Source organism: Osmia lignaria, chromosome 11, assembly GCF_051020975.1.
Source record: "Osmia lignaria lignaria isolate PbOS001 chromosome 11, iyOsmLign1, whole genome shotgun sequence".
NCBI classification, from domain to species: domain Eukaryota; kingdom Metazoa; phylum Arthropoda; class Insecta; order Hymenoptera; family Megachilidae; genus Osmia; species Osmia lignaria.
The window spans coordinates 9637862-9655562 of NC_135042.1; the positions used below are offsets into that span (position 1 = coordinate 9637862).

The following is a 17701-nucleotide window of genomic DNA, read 5'->3' on the forward strand; positions in this document are numbered from 1 at the left end:
CGCTCAGAAACGACGCTGTCTGTGCACACAACGGAAATTGCCCCCCCAGAACGCTCGAATATCATCTTTCAGACGGACAGTTTAATTGGCCAGACTTGTTTGTATTCCTAACGAAATGGATCGTATCTTAATTTTTGCGCCATTTATACAAACGATAGAAGATAATGGCTAACTACCCATAATAAGATTCCTGTGTTTCTACCGAGTAGTGTTACGCGATTACGTATCGGTAAGAAACCTTTGGAACGATACATATTTCTGTTACGGGAACGTAGGCTGTCCTTGTGTCACGAACGCGCACGGATCTGCGCTTTGACGCACAACAAACTCGCTCGTTTCCGGTGAAGAAGAATGCCAAGCGCGGGGTGGCAGCAGCTCCGTGGTTCCGAGCAAGGAATTAACAGCTAATTTTCGTTAAAAAGCACTGAATACGGTGGTAGGTCGCAGCGGGAGCAACGACACCCAGCCACCGCTTCGAAGAATAGAAGCACGGAGAAGCAGAGAGAAAGAGGAAAACGGTTGAATATATCGGGGAAACGGTTATGCGTTTAACGACAAAGAAGGAAAAAAACCATGGCTGCGTCGTGCGCGCGTCCCGTAGTCGTATTATCTTTGCGAGTTTATTCATCCGAAGGTAGCGGGAAAACAGAACGCGTTCCCGGTTTAATTCGTCGCGCGACTCGCATTCAAACTGGCTAATTAATCGAGCTAATAATTGAAACGCGTACGTGCCGCGATTCCGTTACCGGTGAACTTTTTCCGATTCGTTTTACACGCGACAGAATCCTTTCGTCTGTACCAATTTTTTAAACTGTGTCAAAGTTTATAAAGTTGTCGCTTTGATAAGTACTCGGAGCATTTAGTGGTCACGTGAAACAAGTTTTGATGACGATATGCATGCACAAGTTGATAAAGTAATATCAAAATAGTTTCAGCGTCTACCCGATCCTTGATGGTCGTGACAAGGGTTAGGGGTAGAGAGTATAATTAATATGTAAATTCATTGGACTCACCTGTCGATAAAACCATCTCCGTCGCCGTCGCATGCTTGGAACAGCTTCCTAACGCGTTCCTCGTCGCAGATGGAGCCTGCTTCACTTTCAGCATCCGCGGTTTGTGACATCTTCACTTTACTTCTCTGTTAATCCATTGTAACCAACTCTCGGCGCACTATCCGGCTGCTTCGTGTCCATCTTTCTTTTTCGTTCAATTCCCTCGAAGAAGCGACCCTCCTCTTTTATGCTGTCACACTCGCATCTCAGATTTCTTTCGTTGCCCTGGTAGACTATTCCAGGAAACGATTCTCCTTCTCGAATCACCAACAAAGTCAAGATAAGATTCTGTAGAGACTGGCGTCAAACACGTACGATGTACTGACACGGGTCGATAGTTAAGTCACGTGTTGCATCGCGATCTCTCATTAATCGATCTCGAGGGACGTGCACTCGAACCGTCGTCGACTGCTCGCAAGATCTCAACTCGAGGAACTCAAAGGTCTACGAACCTCGATGGAAGTCACGGTTATTTATAGATGGTCTAAAGTACGTAGATTCTCTTGTTCCGTAAGACTTAACTGATGCGTAGCGCGTAAACAAATCGCTGGCGAGGGGCGCGTGCCATTTTCTCGTATACGTATTATGGGCGCACAAAATTCTTCGCGATCTTGTTGCTCGTACAATGTCCATAGATTGCATAGGCGTTCGACTGTTGTCCGAAAGGGTGAGACGAACCTGTCCTTTCCGGTGTCGCGGCGCACGCACAAGAACCCGCAACCGCCGATTCCAGTGTCACCGAGTCACTAACCCTAACCTCAAAACCGGACTCGAGACTCACCCACCCTCGCGAGCTGTACGACAGCGATAAAAACTATCGATTGAGCGTGCCGCGGTCAAAAAACTTTGACAGCTCGCGCCATCTTGAAATACCCGTACACGACGAAAACAAAGATGGCGGCCTTACTGCGATCCACGTGACAGTTCCTGCCTGGTCGTCAGATGCCGCCACAAACGTGATAAACACATTTGATTCAGCAAGGTTACGATAGATATGCTAAACATTGGAAAATATAATTTATATTTATTAAAGATAATTAATATCTTTTGTACATACAATGGTAGCAAACTTAAACATACAGGTTATGCGATGTACACGGTGAAACACTGTGAAGTAGGTTATATTAAGATTTCAACTTCTCTTCCAGTGTAGGTAATAGTTTCTTGAGCTTGGTAATATCGTGACTGAATGCCCACATTATACACCGTGTGTGTTCTTCGCTTGGTAGTCCACGAAGTTCCTCGTCCGTCTCGAACCACTGAATATTCTTCTCCTTGATACTGTTTACTAAACTTTGAAGGCTCTTGTTCCTCTCTACGTCCCACGTGACATTCGAGTCTGGAACCTGAACGCCTCTAAGCTTCTTGTAATCTCCGTCCACCTCTTCGTACGCTCTATGAAACGAAACGAAAAAGTAATTTTAATTAATCGTTTATTCCGATCGGAGTACGCTCGAATTCTGATAGACTTACTTGAAAAATCCATTATCCTCGATCTTATACCTCTCTGCGAGTGGTTTGAAAGCTCGGACCAGGTCGACAGGCAGGTAATTGAAGTTTTCCTTCGCCCGGCCATTCACGTTGTAATCCGTGATCCAATTCTCGAACACTTCGATGGCCTCCCTCATGTTTTTGATCTTTTGCTCGTCCTTTGTACACGATATCACTCTTTCGGCCCTTTTCATCAGTCCGTTGATCGCGTGGTACTGATAACTTACGTCTCTGCCTTCCAGCGACTTGATGGTCTGTAAAGCTTTCTCCTTATCCTTGAAACCTAGTCCATTTTCTTCTTTTTCTCCGACTGACTTCTCCTCAGCTGACCGTTTTAACTGCTTTTTCTCTGGTTCTTCGCATTCGCTGTCGCTGCTGGAGGAACTGTCGTGCCTCCTCTTGGTACCCTTGTCATTGCCCTCTTGGTCCACCTCCATGTTCTCGTTGTTTTCACTCGCAAACTTTTCTTCTACTTGAGGCACCAGCTTCTTCAGCTTGGTTGGATCAGGACTATATCCCAACATGATGCACTGGACATGTTCTTTAGTTGGGAATCCTCGGAAGTCACCCACGTCCGTCTCGAACCACTGTACGTGATCCTGTTTAATCTTATCGATGATCTGCTTCAACCTTCGGTTCCTTTCGATGTCCCACGTAGTCTCTCCGCTGGGGGTCTTGACGGTCCGTAGGCCCTTGTAATCTCCTTTTTCTTTCTTGTACGCCCTGAAAAATCAGACAACGATCGATTAAGACACATGGTCACCGGATGAACAGGTGGTCGGTTGATAATTACTCGTAGAAGTCCTCCGCCAAAACATCGTACTTTTTGGCAAGAATTCTGTAGCTTTTCACGGTCTCGATTGGCAGGTAGGCCAAGTTCTCTTTACCCCGATTGTTTTCCTTGTAATCGTTTAGCCATTCCTCGAAGACTTTCAAAGCCTCCCCAAGATTGGCCAGCTTCTCCTCGTCTCTAGTGATCTGCAAGGTCCTTTTCGTACGACTTACGAAACTGGTAATCACGTGGTACTGGTAACTGATGTCCCGACCGTCCAAGGCACTCAACGTGTCCAATGCCTTCTGCTTGTCCTTGAAGCCCATCGCGGACTCCTCCGGTTCTGAGGATTTGCTCTTCCCCATGGCTGAAAGAAGACGTTCGCAAAACGCGAGTCGCAAAACGTAACGATCAACCAGCAGGAGGTAAAACAGAAGGGAACGAGAAAACGTGACGTTAGCGTGACAGTTTTATCGTTGACGTCGTCTCTGGATTATGGAAGCTATGCGAAAGGATCGATACGAGCTCGACTACGCGGTACATTTGGTAGCCACTAAATGCTGAAGATCGAAATAAACGACGTTATTGGAAAGATGTTTAAGGTGTACTCACCGGTACTTTACACGCAAGTCCTTTCTTGATCAAAGAAATCCTTACTCGAGAATTGTACACTGGTAACAGGTATTGAATTGAATATTTGCTACTTCTGATCCCTCAACTGACAGTGGAGGATTCACCGGGAGCCGGCTTAAGTCGCCAATTCTTGCTGAACTACAACGCTAAATGTGCGCGGAAGAAGGACGGGTAGGCAGCTTGGAAATCGATGGAAGAGAGAGGGGACGATATAAACATATCTACTATGTGTCAGAGCCCGAAATACGCCGGCGACCTCAGTCCGTGGTCTTCTCGGTCTTACGTCAGCGACACGTTCGCGAAACAAGGATCCACAATCTACACGGAAAACCTCACACGCGTCGTCGTTGGCATTATGTGTCTAGGTCAAGCTCGAATGATCGCTGATGCTAATTCGTATTCGCACATCGCGCAATGAACGTTCTTGCTTTTATTTTTCGCTACAAAAAGATATCGCAAGAATTCCCGGTAAGTTTTCCTTGCGTCGAGTATGTAATCGGTGACATAACGAGATAAATCTGGTAGTGACGACGCGACGGTCGGGCATCAAATATGATATTCTTACGCAGGATTCGTAATCGAAGATGTTTCAATAGAGAGATTTATTCGATATTTACAGAAGTTACAGCGTTTCAACGAACTATTCGGATCACAAGCGATTAGATCTCATGGACTACGAGACTATTCGACATGATAGATCATACGCATCTTCCTTTCGATTATTTACAGGGTTTTACAGTACATGCGAATTCGAATCCTGCCCTTTACGTTCATCGATCGTCGCGTGGAAAAATTGAAAGAGTATATACGGACTCTATTACTTACGCTACCAATACAACTTATGTATTAAGACCTATGCTTTGTTACATTGATAGTGTAAACAGTAGAGTAACACCAGTATTCACATTGAAATAGTGAAAGAACTACCATGACTCTATCCCACCCTACCAACGACTAGCATTAGTACTTCATTAGATATTCGCCCAATTGTTTACACGAGTAGAGTAAGCAAATTTATCATACTATCACTGGTATACTCTACCACTTACTCTACCAATATAAACTAATTACAAGTTATGCTTTCAAGCGGCGATCGACGAACGTGTGCCTTGACATTGGAATCACACGCTTCGATACTGATACGTGTTCACCCCAGTCGGTACGCGTTCAACGTGTACGAGTACAATCTACGACTAGAGATTTCCTAACCCTTGAACGACAGGGTTAATCGAGAATTGATCTCTTCCTAACTTTCGTAAAGAGAAATTCAGCAAACGCAGCTTCCAACACCGAGGCAAGCGTAGGAACTTTGCTCTATCTTCGAGCTGGTGGTGGTAGCATCCAAAAGGGTTGGCTGCGAGAGGCCAGGAGCAGTCGGTAATTGCGTTCTCTGTACGCCGTCGTATAAAATCGATGATGCCTCCCGTTCTCTGCTGATACCATCCGTTGTTTCCTGAGAGTACGGAATCCTCGGTAATTCTTGACTCCTGGATTCGCTGGGAACATCGTGGGACGACAAGCGGCCGTAGTTCAAGAAGGTTTCTGCGTAGCTCGATGGCGGATGATGGTGGCTGCTGTTGTACTCGTGCGAGTAATGAGGGTGGTACCTGTTCGATGGGGTCTTGAAACCGTCATTGCCGCCGAGGTACTGATGCAGGTGGTGCAAACTGGACGATCCGTACACTGTCGTGTACAAATTTGATTTTAGACATTGTTTGCTACGATGATTTTCTTGGAACAATTTTATAGATTGATTATTCCCAAAGAATTAATAATCTTTATGATGTTAAAATGAACAGACCTGCCGCAGTGTTTGAGTACATGGCAAGAACAGCATCCCCGTACCCAGACGTGGGATGTTTTCCTAAATCGGACACATCATTCGTCGTTGATATTTTTCCGGATATCGACTGACTGCGAACGCCATTTTGTATTTCTCCGGGAAGACTGGAAGAAGCTCCAGAACCGTACGCCATATTGAATAATGCCTCCGGGTCGCAGACGAACTTGTAAACGTATCTTTCACCAGCTACCTTCTGCATTATTCCTTTCTCATAATAATACCTCAGTGATCTGCTCAGTTTGTCATAATTCATCGCTGGTCGATTCTTTTGTACACCCCACCTACGAGCCACCTAGAAAACACGATTAAAAAGTTATCCCATTATTTTATCAATATATTTCTATTACAACGCTTCTAATACACCTCCTCTGGTTCGATGAGTTTGAATTCCATTCCGCGACCAGTCCACGCGATACAGGGTGCGTTTGTAGGGTCGTCTAACAGGGTTACTAAAAACTGCCACAGTTGAAGAGAACCGCGTCGTTGTTGTTGATAACCAACGGTCATCTCGCTCCAGGGTGATACACCGGTTGTCGAGGAAGGCCTCTTGCTAGCATAGTCCGCGTTCCAAGAGTTGGGAGAGCCTTTCTTCTGGTAGCAATTGCTCTGTCTCTCCCACGAAGAGTTCCTCGCGTCTAATTGAACCCCTAGCTCGGTCCACGTGGGGGTCGCGCTTCTTTTCCCGTAAACTTCCGAGCTCCAGTTTTCTTGACGCGGGAAAAATGCCTCGGTTGAAGCAGAAACAGTCGACTGCCACTGGGACGCCGCGGATGAGGTGCTGGCTGGCGGACTGGGCGATGGCGAACCTCTGCTATTCCTCGTCCCGTTTCCGTACGGTTGTTGTTGTTGCTGGTACACCAAGCTGTTACCTGCACGATTATTAAATTGCATTGCGGGATGTTATTTCTTCAGTCGATTCTCGAAACATTCAGCGTTAACAGATCTCTGGTACTGCGAATGGTGTAAGGACAGCAGAGAATTCGAGAAAGGAAAAAGCAGGGAAAAAGGAAGAAAGGCAAGGTATTAGCGATTGCACTCACGCACGGGTACCAGTGAAGTGCTCGTCACACAAACATCGGCAGGAAATTGGTTGATATTCAAAGCCCACGGGGTTGCCGGCTCGGCGGAGCTCGCGGATACCAGAACCGCCTGGAAATACCGCGTACAGCTCGCGCGATATGTATATTAATCGGGTGCTCTCCTCTCGGGGAGTAGCAGCACCGTCGACATCCCAACGATGCCGTGCTCCCTCGAGCCGAAAAAGCTATTCTCGAACCGTAATCCGGTTACGTTCCAAGTCGTGTACGGGGAATATTGAAAAATTGAGAAGCCTGCGTGGATACCGTCGAGCCGGAACGAGTCCATCCTTTCGTTAGCTCGATTAAAACGTGATTCCTTAGGTACTCTATGAGTTGAATTTAGGTAAATTGCTATTATCTAACGCGTTCGCTGCGGTCACCGCAACTCGGTCATCGAGGAAAATGAAGAAGAGGAAGGGTTAACTATAGTTAATCACGTCGGCAAGTTAGCTTTAGCCGGTTTGGTTGGCAAACGTTGCTCGGATCCCGATCTCTCGTGTAGACGAGACTGAGAGAAATTGGGTAGGGTGGGTCGAAAGCTACGGGCCAATCTGGCACTCTCTCTCTCTTCACCCCGTCTCGACGCGTCGAGGGGTGAAAGGGGGTCGACCTCAACGTGCAAGCGGGGCCAGGAGGCTTTGCGGGTAGTTTTAGATTAAAATTAATCGCGAGCTGATGAAACCGGGTGGCGATGTAGCGAGCAGGAAAAGGGTTGAAGCAGGGACTGGTCAGGGGCGGTGCGCAGAAGGGTTGCACGGAAAAGAGGACGGCCTTCGCTCTCGTCCACTCTCAGACGAGAAGCAATGTTCTTTCATCTTTCTCGCTCTTTCCCTGCTTCACCCGTTCCACCTGTCTATCGTACTTCTCTTTCTCATTTTCTCCTTTCTACCCCTCTCTTTATCCACCTATCTCTGTCTCCCTGATCCCCCGAATTCCGGAGTAGAGGCTGCTTAATAATGCAAGCTCCATTTTCCATCCACCTGACGCTGGTGAAACGCTCTTCTTCTGTTTCTGGGAATTCATGGTGGAGGAGAAATATGTATGTACGTTTCATATCGAACATCGAATCGAATTACCCTAAACGGTGTTGTTGGCTCAATTTTTTTTCAATTTAGACATGACTAATCGGCACCACGAAACTTGACCGCCTCTAATCCTCGTTGATCCCCGTGTTCGTATTAATTAGGGGGATGGTGACCAATCTGTGCCCGTTAACAAGTTATTACTATTCCACCCAATACAGTGGTCGGTAGTTCGCCGATTTAGACTGGATGGATAGACACGTTATACGCTTCCTGAATCGGGAAACAGAGATAGTACAAGGTGTATTGGAAAATGTATACGTAAATTTTCGATGAAAAGGAAAAGAATTACAGTCTCGATAAGATTGAAGATCGTAGGGAACATATGCGTTGGAAAGGTATCGATAGCGATCGGTATGATCCTATTATTAATCTAAACTGCGTGTAAATAATTGAAACGGCTTAATGGTAGGGAGAATTACCCGAAGAGAAGTAGAAGCATAATTCCCGGGTGACTTGTAAGTAAATGGGTATGGGAGGTCGGTGTCGGGCAACAAATATACCAACATACTTCCAAAAGGATTCGTTTTAGTGTAGGTGCGTGAATAAAGGAAGACTAATCGGTCTGATTACAAAGCATGAGCTTGCAAACTCTACCTTTTTACAACTAGATCGAAGTCTATTAGGTAATGACTGCAATCTTTCGAAAAATAATGCTCTAATCTCTATGAAGCGATATGTTTGTTCGATAAGGTAGAATTTTGAGCAATGTTGTTCGTTGATGGGAAAGCTGGTCGACTCGCGAATTCCCCAGGGAGAGAATTCTATGCTGTTTCCTTCGTTTAGCTGCTTTCGTTGGATCCTACGAGACGCTTTCGAGTTGAAAGCATTCTTCAATTATTCACTTACGTGTACTTAGTCACGCGTGAGCGAATCCTTTTCAACAATAAGGAAAATTTATTTAACAACTTCTTTCCCATCGAATCTGAATCACTCGGTTCTCTTATAAACATAATTCACGAACCGAATAAAAGAATTGATAATTAAGAACGGTACAATGAATTTTAGGAGACGAAACGATTCTAAGAAAGAAAAGCCGGAAGAAGAGCTTGTCCTAGAGCTCGATTAATGGATAGAGCATCGAGTACCACCCTTGTGCTCCAGTTATTTATAGGATCTATGGGGTAGTAGCTAGCCACGTGGACCCATTGTCGAGAGATTTGTCACGGTGGTACGTTGAAGAAGAGGGAATCATCGGATTTGTCGTTGCAAATCGAACGAGACTGGTGAAAGCATTATCTTTGAAACGGTTGCACGCTTCTGCTAATTATTCTTCCAAAAATGATGGATCTACTTACTATTTCGAGTATCCTGGGCAGTCGATGTGGGTATATTCGCGACGGATATCGGCTCTCCGTATCCTCTGTCAGCTGGTTCTTCCTTTACAGCGATGTTCTTCGTGGCCTCGCTCGTTCGCGAACTCAATTTGCTGTTTCTGTATTGCACAAGTTGAAACAAGTTTTATTTATTTATTTATTTGAATATATCTTTGCAAAGCTGGTACAGTAAACAAAAAACAAAAAAATAGAAGAAAAAATATAATAGTGTAATGATATAATAATAATTAGAAAATAATAATGTAAAATAGAATATATGCTGGAATTTTGGTGTTAGAGAGCGACTAATGCTTGCTGAAAGTGGGCTCCAAGCTTGCTTCTAGTGATTTCAAGTGAGTCTAGGAAGTTTTATTTATAACATTGCAGATCCAGAACACATTTGCTTACCCAAAACAATTTGTACGATTGTCCGGTTCGAGATCGAGGAATGTGTTGTTCTGGGGATATTGAGAGTAATTAACGTCGCTGATTCTTCTGCAGTTCGTGGATTCCTGTTTAACATCTGTAAAAAGAAACGTGAAATGAATGCAAATGATGGTGGAAATGGAATCGCGGATGTACGGTCGAACGGTCAATGGTTCGAAGGATCGAGTAACCCTCGGCGATCGAACGCGGATCGTTTCTTGGAGAAAGGATCGCGAGGGTGATGGGATACATAAGGGCGCGTGTCGTAACGGAAGCGAAGGCGCATCGTTGCAACGGCACGTGGGGGTGGGTTCGGGTTCTAATGGGGCCGTCGACGATTTTGCGCGGCCGAGGGTGCGCCCTCGATAAATCAAACAGACTCTGGCCGTGGGAAGCATAAGTCAGAGGCCTCCGGCAATCATTGTATTTGCAAACATCGGAAGTTTACTCGCTACGGGAGAACCACCGACTCGACGACGGCCGAAAGAATCGTGCGGATTCCGTGTATAGTTCGCTAAACTCGCTGAAATGTTTTTTGAAATTATTTCCTCCTCGCTTTATTCGTCTATATTTGCGCGAAAATTGTTGTTTGTTTAAAGATCGAGTATTAAAAATCCTTTTTTCATCGTAAAATTTGATTGCCAGTTTACTAGAAGTTTGCAAAAAATTGCGCCACCGAACACCCTATAGTTGGCAGAGAAAAACTCGTTTCGCTTGACTTAATGAATTTTTGTTCTCTATTTGCTCGAAACAGAAACTCAATATAGCAGAAAAAAATGATACATATAAAAATATGTTTGTTTTTTTTTTTAACGTTACATTAATATATCGGGCGCAACAACATCCGGTAAACAATGCCTCGAATAAAAGTTTATTGGCAAATCTGGGTACACCGACGATCGTGTTTGCCTCGGAGCAGGGTACGCTCTAAATGTTTGCGTACGTATTACGTGTACAAACCAGTCGATCGTTCCTCGTATCCATCGAACAACGAATAAAATTAACAGGTGAAGAGTAAGTAAATTTGACTTAGCGAGACTGTGTGTTACAATCGGTGTAAACGTTGGATAATTCGAGCCGCGGTTTAATTCGTTCTGTTTCGACAGGCAAAATATAGCGAGCCGCGAAAGTATTCGTACTCTCTCGATTAATCACAATAACACGTGTGTGCGAGCGTGCATATAGACATTATGTGTACATTATTCCCTCCGGCAGTTTGCTCGTCTGTTCGACTGCCAGAATTTCGTACAATTTTCGAGTTTCGAGCGAACATTGTATATCGTTTCCACGAAGTAAGCTCGTTTCTCGATGAACAGTACTCGAGCCGGGAGGTTAATCAGTCAAGGGGATTGTAAAAATCTTTAGACTTAATATAAAGTGCTTCCTCGTGTAACGCGATATCGATAATCGACGGGAGTTTTTCTGTTGATTCTTTCTTGCCGCTTTAAAAACACCAGCCCCGGGCGATGGTGCTTCTTTTTCTTCGATATAAAACTCGATATTGCTCATCCCGCTGTTCGAGAAAAAAAATCTCATTTTTCGCGATGAACGAAAGAAAACTGATTTCCAATATGCTCTTTTATTAGAAGAGAGAGACGTTTAACGCTAGAGAGAAGATCCTTCCGTATTTATCGTATCGCGAGAAGCAAACGTAGTTTCCTATTCGCTTAGACTTCATCGAACTTCTTTCCGAATTGAGATTAAATTGCATGTGCGATGCATTTCCGTGCAACATCCGACTCCAAGGAGATTGACTTCCTGCGTGCACATCTGCTTGACGCGATTGGAACATTGCAATTAGGTGTACCGATCGGAAAATTCTCGAGGTGAGATGCAACCAAGGTATATTCTAATATATAGGTACACTAACTTGACATACGATGAAATTCTGGCACGTATTGCTCGCTGTCCTCCGTCTCGCAGCTGCTACCTGTAATAAAATTAATAAAAAGGCGATGTTATTATTCGAAAACGATTAGAAGTAGTTTAATTATAAAATTAAATATATCGTTTAAGTTGTCGGAAAAGCAGCAAGTAAAATTTTCATTGATGGGATGAAAAGAAACATTATGAGCGATCTTAATTAATGATTCACTATAATCGCCTGCTGGGTAGCTATATACTTTCTACAAGCCTTGCCTGGAAATACCCTCGTTAACGTTATTATTACATTGCATCTACCGTGCATTATATTACAGTTCGTCAAAATAATCAAAATTAATGTTCCGAATAATTGTAACAGTGTAACTAATCATCTTCAACGAAGATTTACGAACCGTCCGGCGGTGCTTCTACAGCTGGATAAATGGATCTTTTTATCATTTTTCAAAGAATATCTACGTGAATGTTACGTTGCGCTTTTAGTTTCTGTTACGCTGAAAAGAAACTAGAACGGATATCAAATGTTTCAAAGCATCAGACTTTACATGCATAATTCAAACGAGTGGACGATAATATAAAGAAATGGAGCGTTTGATATGTTTCATTATATTAGATAATATTGATGAAATGAAAAATTAAGAAAAGAAAGAAAAAATAAACCCGCCCGAACAGGGACTCGAACCCTGGACCCTCAGATTAAAAGTCTGATGCTCTACCGACTGAGCTATCCGGGCAGCTGAGATACATTTCCCTAAGTTTTTAGAAATTGCATTCATTTTAAATTAATAATTTTTACTTTTGTTATTAACAATAACATAAATTGTTTATAACAAAATCTTCTTACCATCTTGAAGCCAAGATTCTTGCCTGTATTCTTGCGTGGTGTATATTTCGTTCTCTGAAAATAATTTCAAATTGCTTCAGAAGGTTGTCGTAACATGTTTTTTCTAAGTTAACTAGAGTTACTAAAAGTGAATGACCTACTTGATAGATTATGCAACTAGACCTTATGTAGTTTAAAATAGAAATAGCCTTACATAATCGAGCTAATAAAAGATTAGTTTTCATTCTAATCTTCAAGAATGATTCATCTAAAGAACTAGTTATTAGACAGAATCTACGTTTACGGTAAGATGATTAATGGTTACTCGGAGATAATTATACCCAGGCAAAATTGATACCCCCTATATCGTGGCACATATCCTCGCTAAATATCCATTGTTCGAATCGTGATCATTACAAATACCACGAAGCCTTGATTAATATTATAAGCTAATTTTCTTAACGCATCAGTTGGTATCGGGGTCATCGGTGATTAGCGTTCGAAATTTAATTTAATCAAACAACCAAGGAATAAAGAGATAATCTTGCGAATGATGAACGGTGATAAAATTGTCTCTAGGTAATTATGACACGAGGCGACACGATATCTCGGGTTGTAATAAAATTCCATGAGATAGGGACGCGAGAAAGGAAAGGAACAAAGGCATAAGTATAGGGGATGAATCAGTGGCAAAAACAACCCCTTCGACGGGAGCATGTACATAAGAATGCGAGAGAAATCTATGCTGGCATGGGGTCCGTTTAATGGGCCTCTAAGATTCGCCACGGGCAGCCACTTGTCAATAATCTCGTTTTGTTCGCAGTCACAATCCCGTCTGACGAATCGAATTTATTCAACCTCATAGCTCGTGGATAATAACGATGTGTTTGCCGTTAAAGGCGTCAACAACGAGCTAAAACTCCGACACCAGAAACACGATACTGCAAGACGAACAATAACGCCGTCGAGGGTGCTTATTTTCTTCGAAAGAGGACTATCTTATTGTCCCCAAGTTTTTCTACCTTCTGCGACGTGGATCAAATTCGGCAAAGAAAAAGACAAAAGATTATTCGTGGTTTAGCTTTTTTGCGATCTACTTAGCGAGGGATATTCAAGATTTTCTGGAAATCAATCGACGATTTTCCGAAAGTTCCGCGAATAATTTTACTTCAACGACGCCCATAGAGAAAAGATTTTTCTATTAAAGAATAAGTTAGTAGGTACCGCGAGGAAAGGAACGTTTGAATTTCAACAGAGGGAGAAAATCAAGAGGTTTCGTTCAGCGGCGACGTTTCAATATTTCCTCAGGACGAATCGTCGCCGAAAAGGTGGATGGAGAAAAGGGTGGCGGGTCGTAACGTGATTACGATAGAGAAATTGCAGCATTATAGGCAGTGATTGAGTTAGGTGGAGGCGGTCCATCCTGACTGGTGGTTCACACCACGGCATGCCAATGTTAGATATAAAGTGTCAATCACTGTACCCAGACGCCGGTGTAGGGTGGTTACGAATCCTATGAGGGTACGACCGGTTTCGACCACCCCATGGGGCTCTTTGCGGCGATAATACGTTGCTTATTGAATTCGTCCTGAGGCTTCGGCTCGTCCCGTTCGATTTCTGGGTCAAGGCTAAGGAAAACAGCCGATGCCGTAGGGATGAATTGACCGATGGTTCGATTTCAATCTCATTACGGATCAAATTAATTACAAATTATAATTTCACGAAATGTAATATCATTTCAACGTTTGACAAATACGCAGAGATTCACAGTCTACTCATCAACCTCCGTAAAATCTGTACGGCAAGTTTCGTGCGATCTTGAAACGTAATTGCACCGAGACCCGCAGAAAATAATATCATCCTTGATGCGACTATATAAAGATATCGACTCGACTGCCTGCCGGTGACAGGCTCTCTTCGGGGGGTGGTTCCCTCTTTGCCCCGTTTGTACATGGTACGCGTACATCCTGCACGTGCTCTACCTTCAGCCTCTCTCTCTGTATTTTCTTCGTGTACGTGTGTACGCGTCTCTACGAAGATGTAGCCAAGACTTCGTGTCACTCGATGTTCCCGGGCAAAACATCGTATCAAAGAGCTTGAAAATCGTCGAGCCAAGGGGGATGGATGGTGACCCGAACGGACCGCCTTTCTCTCCTTCGATTTCGTTCACGAAAACTCATCGGGATATACGGATAACTTTGAAACTCGATCGAAACATCGAGCATCTGCTTCGATTATCGCGAAACTTGGAGATTTTGCTTACCAGGGTGTAGCTTCTCCTCGTTGTTCGTCTGCGCCACCGAATAATTAGTTGAACAGTATCCAGTGGCGACTGTTTGCAACGGTTCGTTCAGTCGAGTGAATTCCTCGCTGGGCTGAAAACAAACGTTCCAATTATGCATCTCTACCGAGTCGAGGAATAAGAAAGAAAAAGTAGAAAAAAAAAAAAAAGACCGCGAAGACAATCGAGGCGAAATTGATGTAAAATCGCAGGAAGGGTGGAAGGAGCAGAGAGTGATTCAAAGTAGAAAGGAATAGCGTGGAACAGGATTTTAAGTAAAGCAACGTAGCTGACACAATGAGAAAGAAGAAGAGGGAGAACGTGCGAGAGGAGGCAAGGAGGACATCCGGTGAACGATTGGATGGTTTCCTCCTTGCGGAGCAATCTAGTGGTAAAGCCGGTTACCGGTTTTGGAAATTCCAATAACGCCTTGTCGCCGTCTGCTTTTCCTTTATGAAGCTTCGTCGCGCTCTCTACCGATCGCTTACACTTTAAAATGCCAAAAAATCCACCTATTTTCTTTTATTTTATACGTAAGTTAAGTTATCGATCTTTTTATTTCTTACGTTTAATTCGACAGGATATTATCGTTTATAGAGACGTAATCAACTTCCTCTTTCACAGCTTCGCGGCACGGTCTTACGTTCATTGCATCGTCCCTAGATTTTCCTCTGATCGCAATTAATAGTCATTTATAATTAGTCGCCGCGATGGCTCGCCACTCATAATCCGCAAGCTGTGCCCTCTAATATGAATTTTAATTGCATTCGCTGGGATTACGACTCAATCTTTAATCACAGCCAACCCGACATGAGATCCGAGTTTAATTAACGATAAAAAATGTATCGTGCCCGGCTGAGAATATTTACACTCCGCGCTCGTTTACAGGATAACAAATAAAGAAACGCATTTCGAATCGTTCCGATCTCAGCGATCAGAAGTTAATCGAGCGCGTTCACGAGGCAATGACTCGTAAAGAAAACGCGCAAACATGGTCGCGTGCCGTTTAACTTTTCCGCACTTTTTCCCCTTTTCTATCCCCCCTGACCTTTCCCGTCGCGAGCGAGTTTCCGTGCAAAAGACGAGCTGGTAAGTGGATCGTTTGGCGGTACGCGTGTCATGTATGTATGCACGAGTGAACGTACGTTTGTACCTAGTGAAAACGGGATACCCATGAATCGGATGGAGAAAGGGGGTGGGAGAAGAACGCCCCATCGTTCCTGATGATGTTGCGAGGGGTCGTCACCCCAAAATTCCCTTCGTACACCACCCTCGTAATTGCGCACTTCGGTTCGGTTTATAATAAAGTCATCGAGCAGACAACACGTACCAAACAGACTACCCTTCTCCGTCGATGGATCTCTTTTGGATTATCAAAAGAGCAAAATCTTTTAAACGGATCATTTTCATACGACACGAAGAAGAAATGATCATACTTTTGACGATACAAGCTGAAGGATGATTCTCTATTTTCATTAACGATCGTCCAATTTCAGCAGAGAGTCTTCGTCCAATTTGATCAATTAGGAAAGCAGAAGGCGTTGCCACTTGGACGAGAGGACCTTTTCCCTTTCTTTCTTTTTTTTCTTCTGTGACGTCCTCGGCTAAGACGAGGGGTGCGAAGACAATGATGGTTTTGAAGGCAAGAATACGAACAATACGGGGTGACAGGAGGTCATTGCGATCGCCACTGTGTCACCGACGGACTCTATCTGCTAATTGCTCTCACTGCTGTCCTGATACACCCACGATGGCTTCTTTCCTCTCTAACGATAAGAGGAAAGTTTTTATTTGAAGTCTACTGATCGAAAGTAAAATACCACAGGGACCGATTAAATTATCCCAGGTGAATCTACAGTACACGGTGTTACACTCGTCCCATCGACTGAGCAGGGGTTGCTGATCATGGGAACGTCGAGTGGCAGCATATGCTCCCGGTACATGGGAGTCAATTAACCACCGGCCCGACTGAACATAAGGGGGTGTGTGGGAATCGAATGATTTTTAGAATCAACAAACATAAATCAAGTGTTTCCGCGACCAAGTTGTATCATCTCCCTTCTTCTTTACAGGGGGTGTCCCTGTTGACCACCCACGGTTCGCTCGTATCCACGGGTCACGGTGGTGGTTCCGTGTATACGGTACCGTGTCACGAATCAGAAAGGGGACCAGGAGGGTTGAATGGTGGCGACAATTACGTGTTTAGAGGGCACAAAAGGGGTGGCACCCGTGGGACGATCCATCGGAGCGTGGAGGCGCGTGCCACAGCAATTCGACGCTATCGATGATGATCGTACGAACAGTGCTACGTTACACGTTCACTGTCCTCGGCCTACGCTCGATGTCCACGCTTATGACTCCATTGTATCGCCGAGTATCCGAAGGGAAACCGGAAACGGGAGTCACGTTACCCGTGCTATCCCAGGATATGATACTTTAAACGTGAAAGCGAAGATGAAGTGGCTGCGCGGTGTAATTGTCGCTTTTCCTTTACCACTTTGTTCCACGATACCATTACGGTGGCAACAGGTTGATGGGTGAGTTGAAAATGATGTAATTGCTAGAATGCTGGTAGCTAATGATGATGTTGGGTAATTTCTAATGAAGCTGGATAACCGCAGAACCGGTTCTAACTTCGGAACAGTGTATTAACTTCTCTCGGTAACTACTCTATTTATATGTAAGGCACGTCTTATCTTCTTGCTTAATCGTTTTAGTGGTTGGTTTAGAATTCTCTTGGAGCTCAATGAAGGATGACTTTAATTAAGAACCTTAGGTTCTTAATTGTCTCTCAATGAAAGTATTAATCTGTAAACTTACCAGTCTTGGTAGGTCCGTAGCAGTGGCGGGTACTTCTTGATCTTGATTCATCCTTATCCCCTGGCGCCTTTCTCTTTTTCAAAATATTCTTTGGCACCTATCGCGAAACGACACGATTGAAAAACGAAACGATCCGCACCAGCTATCGCGTATTCGTCCTGTTGTCGCGTTGTTGCACCGTCAAGATCAAAGATAGGACTGA

General features: G+C 44.1%; 3 protein-coding genes and 1 non-coding gene across 5 annotated transcripts in view; all 4 read right to left on the reverse strand.

Annotated features, from left to right (window-relative positions):
* LOC117603983 (colorectal mutant cancer protein) overlaps window positions 1–1808 on the reverse strand; it is a 30394-nt gene extending 28586 nt beyond the window's left edge. Inside the window, exon 1 of the mRNA XM_034323629.2 lies at window positions 1014–1808. Coding sequence (XP_034179520.2) covers window positions 1014–1123 — 110 coding nt within the window. The 5' untranslated portion in view covers window positions 1124–1808. The remainder of the gene's footprint in view (window positions 1–1013) is intronic.
* Window positions 1809–1908: 100 nt separating this feature from the next.
* Ude (Uracil-DNA degrading factor) lies at window positions 1909–4264 on the reverse strand. 2 transcript variants are annotated; one of them, XM_034323637.2, is made up of 5 exons: window positions 3928–4264; window positions 3337–3682; window positions 2526–3266; window positions 2133–2447; window positions 1909–2049 (listed from the first exon to the last, which is right to left on the reverse strand). In XM_034323637.2, exons 2-4 carry the CDS (start codon window positions 3678–3680, stop codon window positions 2177–2179), a joined length of 1356 nt encoding a protein of 451 aa, XP_034179528.2. In that variant the 5' UTR covers window positions 3681–3682; window positions 3928–4264; the 3' UTR covers window positions 1909–2049; window positions 2133–2176. The 2 variants fall into 2 exon arrangements, with proteins under 2 accessions (XP_034179528.2, XP_034179527.2); XM_034323636.2 differs by lacking the exon at window positions 1909–2049 and having other exon boundaries at window positions 2056–2447; window positions 3928–4262.
* A 317-nt stretch (window positions 4265–4581) lies between these two features.
* On the reverse strand, window positions 4582–17550 carry Ets96B. The gene is made up of 9 exons (XM_034323647.2): window positions 17500–17550; window positions 14662–14773; window positions 12420–12473; window positions 11565–11624; window positions 9677–9791; window positions 9251–9387; window positions 6155–6660; window positions 5750–6083; window positions 4582–5631 (listed from the first exon to the last, which is right to left on the reverse strand). Exons 1-9 carry the CDS (start codon window positions 17548–17550, stop codon window positions 5216–5218), a joined length of 1785 nt encoding a protein of 594 aa, XP_034179538.2. The 3' UTR covers window positions 4582–5215.
* Window positions 12237–12309, reverse strand: TRNAK-UUU (transfer RNA lysine (anticodon UUU)). The gene has a single exon. It is a non-coding gene; the product is annotated as a tRNA-Lys (tRNA).
* Window positions 17551–17701: the final 151 nt, after the last annotated feature.